Source organism: Thamnophis sirtalis, unplaced genomic scaffold (genome assembly GCF_051295495.1).
Source record: "Thamnophis sirtalis isolate CommonGarterSnake01/CBP01778 unplaced genomic scaffold, rThaSir2_p1.2 scaffold_6, whole genome shotgun sequence".
Classification (NCBI taxonomy): domain Eukaryota; kingdom Metazoa; phylum Chordata; class Lepidosauria; order Squamata; family Natricidae; genus Thamnophis; species Thamnophis sirtalis.
Genome location: NW_028261386.1, coordinates 50,366,309 through 50,378,120, shown reverse-complemented (window position 1 = coordinate 50,378,120; position 11,812 = coordinate 50,366,309). Strand labels below are relative to the sequence as shown.

Here is an 11,812-nt window from a genome sequence, read left to right as displayed (position 1 = left end):
AAACAATGGGAAAACAGTTTTTTTACAGAAGTTGGGAGCTGGAAGGGAGGAAGGTCTGGAGATCTGATTTGCTGGCCAGTGTACCAGGTGCTGTTTCCATTGTTAGGCAGAACCAGACTTTTCAGTTCATTGTTAAAGGAGATGGAATGTTGGAGCCATCAGCTGAAAGAGGATGGAACTTTGGGGAATTTTCCAGTTTCCTTGTTTAAGAGTGCCCTAGGGCTGTACTATTTGCTGGTGAGAAAGTTTCTATTCTTTGGTTTGGGTAAGCTTGTAGGGGGATTGTCTGGAGGCAAGGGGGATCAGTTTGAGTTTGATAGGATTGGACAAGGTGATGAACTGGTTTTGACCCTGATCATGTCCAAAACACTTTGGGAAAAGAGTGCAGCCTCCATTTTGTTAAGATTTTTCTCCTACACATGTATTTATATTGTTTGGCAAATTAGAAAATATATTTAATGTCACTTTACACCCTTAAGAATCTATTTCTGCCTATAGTTCAATAAATGCAACAATTATAAGTCAACCATAATTTAGCATTACTCCTCCCAATTACAGTTGCCTGAACCACAAGATGGGTGGCAAATAAATTTGAAAACTAAATACTTTAAAGCTACTAAAATGTTTTATTTTTATGCTAATTTTTGTCCATTAAATGTATTTGAGTGTATAGATAAAAATTCAAAAGATGAAGGACAGATGCAATTATATGACTTCTGCAAACAAAAAATACATAATGCTATGTGGTCTGTGCTGATCATAACCAGAAAAGCTCTTGGGGTCATAGTGGATAACTTTGTGAAAATGTGAGCAAGATAAAGCAGCTGTGACAAAGGAAATTCCATGCTAGACATTATTAGGAAATTGATTGAATATAGAAATATCAACATTGTACTGCCATTATACATATCTATGATGTGTGTGCACTTCTGCAAAACTGTCCAGTTATGGTCCTTAAGATATAATGAAAGCAGGGAAAGTGAGGAAGGGAACCACCATAGTGTCAGGGATCTTAAATATCTTCCCTGTAAGAAAGGCTGGAATGTTTGATGCACTTTGGGGGGGACAGGGGACTTGAACGTAACAAAGGTGATTAAGAAAATGGCAAAGGTGAATAAAATAATTCATGACATAGAAAAGTGGACAAGAATCATTCAAATCTGGGTTTCAATAGATTGTAAGACTATTGAGGATTACCAAAGCAGATTAATCCAATACTTAATCTGAAGCAAAATAGTATAGAGTAGCAACATACTAATATTTTCAAAATAAAAGTGTCTACTAAATGACAGTGCTGCCAAATTGAATTCCACTATCTGTAAATTCACCTTACCCTCGTACACCAAAATACTTGTTCTGAAGGTTTTGGATATCCGCCAAATAAGATCAAATGACATGCTTTCTCTGGGACTTCAAGTAGAAGAGAAGAAAAACTCTTTTTCATAAATGCAAAATATCATATATTGTTGAATTTATTCCACAGAATAATAAACGGTTTTCCACAGACAAGCTTCTGATGGATATATGCTTATTTTAATTAAATTTAATACAATTGTTTCCAAATAGCTAACATGTTTGAGTCAGAGAGTACTGATATTTTAAGGAGCTTGTACTTTTTAAATAATCATAATGTAATACTGTCTTTTCTGCTACATCAGCATTACATAAGATAATCCATAACATACATGTAATTTGGAAGAGATTGAAGCCAGACATTTTAATATATAATGTAAATCAAAATTAATGTTAACTAGAAGTTTAATAATTACACTTTGTTAGTAAAATAAGAAATATGCAGTAGTCAGCAGATACTTGAAACAAATCGTATAAATTTAAACAACTAAGTTTAAAGAATCAAGTTACTATATTAATAACATTATGCACAGAACAACTATGCCAGAAAAAATGGAAAAGGAGGAACATTCTAATTCTATCAATGTTTTTAATTTTTCAGAGATATTTTTTAAAATGTAACAATATATCCATATTCTAGCCTTGGTCAAGATAACAAGCCATCAAGTATTTATCAAGTGACATCTTGTTCCAGCCACCATGAAGACACGCCTGTGAAGTTCTTGAAGAAACTTTTTGTCTGAAAGGTTACTCTTGTTTCTCATCACCTTTTATAGGTCTTTTCACACGTGAATATGGGCTGACAGTGTCATCCATCACAAAATCATAAAGCACTTTAATCCAAGAGTTATATTGTGGTAAGTGGTCATAGTATTCAGGAGCCATTTTCTTTAGCTAAAATTGAAAAGATATGCATACATGTATTAATCCAGTATTCCATCTTTAATTTTAAAAAATGCAAAAACCTCATTTTCAAAGCCTCAAAAGCATGATGCTGAATACACATCAACAGACAACATAACACTGTATTCCAGTCCCAAACTGAATCAACTAACCATTAAGAAAAGCTTGCAAGAATATCCCAGTTGGGAACAAATTAAAAACTTCTCTATCACTTGAGTCCTAAATATAACTACTGTAGTTTAAGACACCTTTACATTTCCCATAAAAATGATTATCTACTCTTAAAAAACCTGTATCAGCACTAGAAACAAATGTCTCTTAATTGACTTGGAAATTAAAAGAGAAATACCTAATATATATATATCTCAGTTATGAATATTAGAGTTTTCATGGTGTTATTAAAATCATTTCTAGTAATTTTGGAGTACCAGAGTCTAGTACTTGAATACCATTCACCTTCTATTTCTGAAGTATAAGATATTTTTGCTATTACCAGTATAAACCTAAAAGACATAATTCAGGTATTGCTAAAACTGGTGGTATATAGATTATTTATCTTCCTAAAATCAGATTTCCAACACTGCTGAATGTTTAGGGAGTTCCACCAGTGCACCAGTATGTTCCAATTTGGTTACATCCAACATAATTGCTTGTTTCAGACAGACAGCTATAGAAATCGAATAAAAGTAAAAATTTCTTAAATACTTTCCTTACATTTCTTGCTAAAGGAATTGGGATATTAAAACTGTCAATGGATTAATTTCAAATAAATTTCACTAACTCTTCCAAAAGAAGTATCTTAGCAGTTTATTCCGCTATAAAGTATTCCATGTCTTAGTACATGACGGCGAACCTCTGGCAAGTGTGCCGCAGGGGGCACACAGATCCCTCTCTGCAGCATACACGCTGTCACCCAGCTCAGTTCCATTGCACATGCGCCTACCACTGGCCAGGTGATTTTTGGGTCTCTGCTGTGCATGTGCGTGCACATGCGGAAAACGCGCATGCATGTTTGGGGAGCTGCGCACCCCCCTGCAGCCCGTTTTTGGTCTCAGGAGGCTTCAGAAGGCCTAAAATGGGGCATGGGAGGTTTCACACACATGTGCAGGGGGCAGGGCACAGGGATGGGGTGTCGTGTGTGCTTTGCATTATGGCTGCAGACATGCAGGGGGGCTTTCTGTACGTGATGACAAAAAGGTTAGCCATCACTATCCTAGTATCTTCTGTAATGAAATGCTTATTCTCACAGATGTTTATTCAGTTTGGGTTTATTTACTTGTATGGCTGCCCAACCTATGACAACTCTGGACAGTCCTAGTATCCAGGCAAGATATCCTTATTTATGCCGTATACATTTTAAACCTCTCCATCAATATATTCTTCTATTCCATGAATTGTACTTTCAAAATCAGCAAGGCAAACTGTATAAACTTATTTCCTCTAGCTCCTCAAATTGCTAACAAAACTGGTAAGGCCATCAACAGGGGAAAAAAATGCTGCCAAATAAAAACACAAAACTAACAAAAACTAAAAACAGCAAAGGGTATCTTTTTTGAGGGGGGGGGGGCGAGGACCCTAAGGGCTATCAGTTTAAAACAGAAATGTAATCTAGCAGATATAGCAACTATGTTCTTGAGAAATTATCAGACTAATTTGTATTACTTTTTAAGCTTTGCTATTATATAATGGTATAAAGCTGCCAACAAACCCACATTTTCTCTAAGGTAGGTGACATATCCAAATGGCAGCTAGATTTTATGCTTTTGAGGCAAGGAAATCAACCACCTTAATTTGTACACTTCCTCTTTATCATTCTTTCATAAAGCTATGATAAATGTAAATACCAGTGTTTCAATACCAAACTATTTTGTCACTCTCTTCCCTTGACCCCATTTTAATGTCTGGACAGACACAGGGTTTGGCTTTAAGAATAATCCTGTTCTTTTTGGATTTTGAAACTTTTCTGAAGGGCCAGAACAGCCTAAGTTTGCTTCTTACCTCAATTATGTTTGCTGTAAATCTAACAGGTCTTAAATCTGAAAGTCTGCTGAAGTCACAGAAGCAAGCAATGTATGTGTACAGAAATTGTGTAATAGTAATTTTTGGCTAAACGTGATGATTCTGACTTGATACAAGACAACGTATTAACACTGTGGTGGAAGTTATGTTAAATTTGAAATATTAGCTAACTTTATAGAGCATTTTTGTGCAAATGTGAACTGCAGGCTACATGTATATATTTTCAATTAAGGCCTATAATAATTATAAATCCCTTTCTTACATCAATGTTTGTGAAGAGTCTACTTTGCCAAAAATACTTGAACTTTATCAAATGGTGATATGTGATATCCCTTGTCCTCTGTTAAAGAATCTTAGCTTAATATACGCTACTGCTCCGAATAAGCATATTTGAAACAAGTGACTATGTTTAGTTCATTAAACATTTACTTTTACAATTCCTCTCTAAACACTTAGTAGTTATAATGGTACGTTAGTAGCATGTAAATAATTGTAATGAAAGTACACACATCCTATATTAATTTCAAAGTATTATGACCATGCTACATACTGAATTGCAGCAGGAATCTAATTGGCTATAAAATAGCATATTCATGAAATCAGGTTTTAAGCATTTAGCTGCAAAAACAAAATAAATATATTAATATTTACTTACCAGTGGAAGACTTATTCCAGGAATATTAGGAAAATCATGATGTTCATTGTGATAGCCAACATTGAAGGTAAGTTTATTCAGTGGTCCATAATATGAGTATGTTTCATACCCCTTTAAAAACATATAATGTTCGGCTATGAAATGTCCTGAAATAGGATGCAAGCCCAGCCCCAATATTACTGCTGCCAGAAGATAGAACAATGATTTTATTCCTAGGAAATAGTATACAAGAACATCAAAGACAAATTGAATTGATAAATTAATGATTTCTAATCGAGATATTGGCTTGGGATTAATATAGAGGGGTCGAACAGAATAAAAAAGTGGCTGGAGAATAATCCACATGAGTTTTCGAAAACGGGTACAGAAAAACCATCCTTCAAAGTCGGTAGGTATATCCACATCAATTCCATCTGCACCAAGATAACGATGATGATCCATGTGATATCTCTTGAATGATATGGAGTATGGTACACCAAGTGGGAGATTGGCAAACATTCCAAACCATCGATTCCAGGAAGATCTAGAATTGCCAAAGGCACTGTTGTGAGCAATCTCATGAATTGCCAAAGTCATGGAATGGTTGAGACAGCTGCCAAATATATACGCCCAAAATATAACCCATTTCCAGTCCAAATCTTTAACTAGATAAAGGGCAACAAGTTGTGCAAACACCATAAGTACAACCAACCAGATCACATTGTAGTCTGGTTTCATCAAGGTTTTTATCTCTGGATGTTTGCCTGTTGAAAGAAGAAAATAGATATCAACTGACAATTTGAACAGAATTGAGATTTCAGTAAAAACTCATTCAAAAGTTAGAAGATTACATTAAAGAATGGTTGAGTTAGTACAAAAGTACAGACTACAGGTAGCCCTCAAGCTACAATCATTCAGTCAACAACTGTTTGAATTTACAGTGGCACTTAATCAATGGCATTTGCACCCAGTTCCCAAAGTTATGGCCATTGTAGTACCTTTGTGATCATGTGATCAAAGTTTGGATACTTGGCAGCCCGCCCATATTCATGACTGCAGGGGTATTCAACCCTCCCCACCTGCCTATGTCTCGTCCATCTCAGTCCTTTTGGTGAAGGAGAAGATGGCAAAGATCAGCTAAGGAGATGGAATGCAGGGCAGAAGAGGACTTCTGAGGTGGGCTAAGCTGGGGTTTCCTGAGGTGGTTGTGACCTAACGCCATGCTGGGAATGGTTGTGGTTCACACCGATGTTAGACTAGGGCAACTACAGTCTAGTGATGTAATGCTGGAGTGTGCCAGGGTGGCTAGGTTTCCCAGAATGGCTGTGGCTTTATTCTGTGGCTCAAGGATTTCTTGCACCCCTTGTGTGTGGTCTTGGAGGTTCTTTGGTTGGGTTCTTTACTGTTAGCTTGTTTAGTAGTTCCTTGATTGGGGTTACTGTTCACTTCTTGATTGTTGGTCTGGTGTTAATCTATTCTCATCTTGGTGTTGCTTACTGGTGGGGCACTGTTTTCATCCCTCTGTTCTGTTTTTGACTTGTTGATTGTCTTTTACACAATACATAGATATTGTTAATGTCTACATGTTTATTGATTACCAACTTGTCAAGGTGTCAGGCTTCCAGGTGCTTTAACATTTTTGGACTTGGCTTGATCTAGGATGATGTTTCCCAGTTGAAACTATGGTTAACTTGTCCATATGTTGTAAAATTAAAGAGTTTTCATCATGTCTTTGGATTGCTAGTTGGTGTTCATGTTTTGCTAGTCTGCCTGTTTGTCCTGCATAGTGGCTGTTGCACTTTTTACCCTGTATGTTGTAAATTCCTGTTTGTTTGTTTGTTTTTGAGGGCTGCTGAGTCTTTTGGTTTACCTAGGATGTTTTGGAAGGATATTTCTTGATGTGGTTTGTGTGTTATGCTGATTTCTAAATTTGATTTTTGAAAAAAGTTTGAATAGGGGGATGAAGGAATTATTGTAATGTTAAGAAGAGGGGAGGAATAATCAGTTTATAAAGAAGGGTGTAAGTTGCTTCTTTCCCTTTTAATTTTGTTTTCCCCCTGCATATTTCCTTTAGCAATTTAGACTTATATACCTCTTATTTAGAGTTATATACCTTTTCACAGTGCTTTACAGCTCTGTCTAAGAGATTTACAGAGTCAGCATATTTTCCCCAACAATCTTGGTCCTCATTTTACCACCGTCAGACGGATGGAAGGTTGAGTCAACCTTGAGAATGAGGAGATTTGAACTGCCAAATTGCAGGTAGCCAGCAGTCAGCAGAAGTAGTCTGCAGTACTGCATTCCAACCATTGCGCCACTGTGGCTCTTATATTTCTGTATTTGTCTTTTACTAATGTAAACACATAATAAAAATTAATAATTAAACTCCAAGATATAGGGAAAGCAAATTTAAACGGTTTAAATAGAACAGTTTATTTTTCAACGCTTCATGGAATATTGTGCAATATTTTAAAAGACCTGTCAGTCTGCATATTGAACATCATCAAATTGGATTCAATTCTTCATGGCAACCTGAGTAAATACTTAACTCCAACTACTTTCAACCTACACGTTATTTAAGAATGAATTCAACATTCTATTTAACATTATATATCCATCTTCCATTTCCCTCAGCAAGTTTGTGTGTTAAACACAAACTTATTTGACTTACACCTTTGCATAAAGGATGTGACTCTACCAGCTGCTCAGAACATCAAGAAAGGAGGCAGCCTTTACTTGACTCACTGATCTCCTGAGTACTCATAAGTGTTCAGCTTTCACAACCAGACATAACACTAGAAATTACTTAACTGCCTAGATTCAAATACCCATAGTTGCACAAATTGCACATCTACACACACACAGGGATTTTTTAAAAAGCAGTAGGTGGAGAGCCAGCATAAAATAGTGATTAAGGTGTTCGACTAGCAGGGGAATGCCCAAGGGCAAAATGAGTGCAATCTAGGAGAAGGCTGGGGAAAAAAATATGAATGGGTAATTAAGGAGTGTTGATTGGGATAAGGGACACCCAGGTTCCATTTGACACTCCTAATGACCATCACCCCCTTTAGGCTGATCTTCCTTCAGAAGACTGTGGTTATAGGGGGGAAATGGGAGAGGCGAACTGAATTCCTAAAAGATAGACAGGGTATCACCCTAATAAATCAGCAAATAAACCTGTATCATAAACTCTGAGCGTAAGCAAAGCCCGAGTCGAACTTGAGTTCCAATCTTTTCTTTGGGCAGTTCATGGTAGAAACCACAGCTGGGATGTCACGTGAAGTAAGTCCTACAGGGGCGCCGGCCAAGAAGAAACTAGCATTTAACCGACTTGGATTTTTTTTTTGGGGGGGGGGGGTGATTAACCCAGAGGCGAAGAAAGTCGACGGGGTGTCGAAAAGAGCCTATCGTAGTAATGGGTCTCCTTCTGAAGTGACTCACTGAGCCCACAGATGTTTTTCCTCCTCCCTCCCCGCCGTCGCTTTAGCCTCTCGTACCACGAAAGGCCTCGCAGGAGAAGACGCCGGCGGCGGCGACGCCCCTCTTGGCCAACCGGACTGGGTCGCGCTCGCTTCTCCACATAAGGCATTGGCGCAACGCGGCGCCTGCCGCACAAGAGGCTGAGGCGGCCCAAGCTCCGGAATTGGGTGAGGCGGGGAAACCCCTCTCCGCCCCCGCCCGGACTCACTCAAAATCTCCTTGCGGCGGTCGGCGTGAGGCTGGTCGGTGTAGACCCACTCGAAATCTTCTCGCGCCACAAAGTTTCCCATGCCGGAGGAAAAGCCGCCACCGGGTCGTGGCTCTTTCTACCGATTCTCACGCACCGCTACTCGGCTGCCTCTCACCGTCACATTGAAAGGAAGGAGGCTCTCCGCCGACGGCCGCCTCTTCGTCGCGGCCCCATTGGCTCCCGCGGGCGGTGACGTCACGGAAACAGCGCCTCTTGAGAGGCCAGACGGCCCAAAATTCAAAGTGGTCCTTTCCCCCCCCCCCTCAGACATTTGGAGAGGATTCGCGCGTTAGGTGTGTTGCGTTGCGACATTGCCAAATTTTGTGGTGAAAAAACGTTACCTGTGACTTCTGCAGACTGTGCCCAGCCGTTGTCATCAGCTGCCTAGACCTAAGAAATGATGCTGCGAGCCCTCTCTTCCATTGGAAGTTAGGGCGGTGAAGGCCGGGAAATGAGCTTGCTTAGACGCCCCCCTCTCCTGGGCTGCCCTGACTTCTTTTACCATTCAGGGACGCAACGAAGACTCGGCCCTTTCGCTTCCTGTGACCCGGCTAATGTTCAGGGCTATATTAATAACGTCTCTCTCTTAAATGATATTTCGGATGCTTTAATAATGTAAGGCATAACGTTTATCTTTGTAAATAATCGCTTAGGCCGCGTAGGTGCATACATTTTTTGCCTCGGAAAATTCTCTCTGGGCGATGTGCCACTTGTGATGATGCTTCAGATAAATATATCCGCTGACTCAAAAAAACAAAGAACAACAGGGAAGAAGACTGCAGCCGTAGCTGGGAACGTGAAAACCGAAGGCGTTTCCGGGCCTGAGAGAACTCGCTAGTTTTAAGAGATATATAATTTGGTGGTTTTTTTTTTTTTAATTGTTGGTTAGAAGCCGCCCAGAGCTCAATTCAAAATATAACTGCTTTAAATGCTTCCACGCGCCTTTCAGTCTTAAATAAGGTCTCAGTAACAGAATTAATTCTTAAAAGTTTCCCCTTTCGCTTCGGCGCGGCGAGTCTCTCGACGTCTTAACCCGCCTTCAGTCAGGCGGAGAGACCGCAACCCTTCGGACCTTCTCTCGTACACGCTCTTCAACCACCACCTCTCCAATTAACAGCGGCATTTTGGGAACAGGAGCCTGGGCTGAGCGGCGCTTTAAAACCTTGCTTGCAACTCGCGCGGACCCCTTCTAGGAGGTTGATATTGACAATGCCCCCATTGATATCAACTGGACTCTTCAACAAGAGACGCGCGGAAGCCCAGCTTGTTGGATCTTAGATTGTTGGACGGGGTGGTGGTAAAAAGAAGGTGGAGAGGAAGGAGAGGCGAACGTCTGAACGGATATTACAGTCCATCTTTGTGTCTTCGTGAAAGCCGCTTTTGGCTAGAAGCCGAAGGAAATGTTCCATTAAATTTTGAGGTTTGTCGATTAGAAATGTCCATGGTTACATAAATATTAGGTTTTATTAAGTTTCTGATCAAAAGGTTACTGTATTTTATATTTATAACTATCGAAGAAAGGTGGAAACCATTTTTCATCTTTATTTTTTACCCCTTCACTTAATAATTTTTGCTTTTTATTTTTTGTAGAACGTGCCAAAGGAGATTAGCAACACATTTTTCATCTTCTCTGTTTTGTACCTGCAAGCTTCAGAAACGGCTGCCACAAAAAGGGAGAGCGTTTTCAATAACAAGTGAATGGTTTCTGCCTGTTGGTAATAAGTAAACATAAATTCCAGAATAGGAAAAAGGAGGGAAAGTTAACAATTAAACAAATTACAGAATAGGAAAAGGGATTAAAATATTACTGATATAACTTAATTTATTACTTTGTTTTATATAACAAGAATCTGATTGTTAAGACATAACAATAAATGCATATTATATATTACAAATAAAATAAAATTTCTCATCTGAGGGTATATATGCAGTGAAGCCAGGAAAAAAATAATATTGAGCCAAGCGGATCAAAGGAGAAGGATCCACACTAAGTCCAAAAGTGATTATTCCTGGAAGATATAGTCCCAAAGTCCCCACTTCAGGAGGACCTTGACTTCTTTTTGAAGATATTTCACTTCTCATCCAACAAGCTTCTTCAGCTCTGACTGGATGGTGGGGAATGGAAGGATTTATATTTCTTGCAGACAGCTGGTCATCTGCATTCTTTCAGAGAGTCGTTGAGGCCACTTGGAAGTTTATCTGTTCTCAGGGATGCAAATGGATGTGGGGAATTCTTGGCTGCAGGATGTCCCCCCCCCCCCTGTCCCTTCACTGTTGAAGACAGGCGCAGGCTGTTGGGGATGAGCCTGTGTTGTCTGCATCTCAAAATGAAGGTTGTTTGTTAGTCTGCAATTTTTTGGGGGGAAATCCATTCATATTCCTGCAACCATTTGAAGGATGTTCATCCCAAAGTGGATAGTTAAATGTCTATGTAGATTCTCAGTCATCCAGATCATTGTTGTCCCAACGATGCTACACTGAGGAGATATTTGTTAGTAGGCAAAGTAGAATTGGCAATCACAAGAACCAGGCTACTTCCAGATTTTTAAAAAAAATAACCATGATTATATTTTTTACATATAAAAAGGAAGAATACATGAAAAAACAAACAAAAGAGTGAAGTTTATTTGAATAAAAAGAATAAACAAGCCAGACTTTGCATGTTTCAAAAATTATTTGGAAGAAATAATAAAACAAACAAATTTAACTGCTAGTTATTAAAGGTATAGGAGTCTGAAAGAGCATTGCTGCTTTAAGACTGATTCTTTTTTAGATTGAAAAAAAGTATCTTTACTGTAGCAGAAATCAAATCTACAGCACTTCTTCTGAACCAACTTATTAGCAATTATGAAAAAATAGGGTTCCCACTGTGGCTGGTAGGGCAAAGGCAAAATTGTCTGATCCCAAAATAGCTAAGCAGGATCAATATTAAATAAACTACTAGGAAACCCAAAGATGTAAAGCTCAACTCTGAAGCCAAAAAATATTCTGGAAGAAGGCAACAGCAAGATATAGATTGACTCTTATGAGTTTAAAGTTTAATAAATAATGATGCATGCATATAATGTTACTCTTATTACAAGCTATATTATACTATCATATAATGGCATAATCCTGCATAATATAATTGCATAATAGATAATACAAAGCGGCTCTCCGGTTTGGTCTAGTAA

General features: G+C 38.7%; 1 protein-coding gene across 1 annotated transcript; it reads right to left on the bottom strand.

The window, feature by feature from the left end:
* Positions 1–1,458: 1,458 nt before the first annotated feature.
* DEGS1 (delta 4-desaturase, sphingolipid 1) lies at positions 1,459–8,793 on the bottom strand. The gene is made up of 3 exons (XM_087717843.1): positions 8,598–8,793; positions 4,931–5,673; positions 1,459–2,247 (listed from the first exon to the last, which is right to left on the bottom strand). Exons 1-3 carry the CDS (start codon positions 8,677–8,679, stop codon positions 2,101–2,103), a joined length of 972 nt encoding a protein of 323 aa, XP_087573969.1. The 5' UTR covers positions 8,680–8,793; the 3' UTR covers positions 1,459–2,100.
* Positions 8,794–11,812: the final 3,019 nt, after the last annotated feature.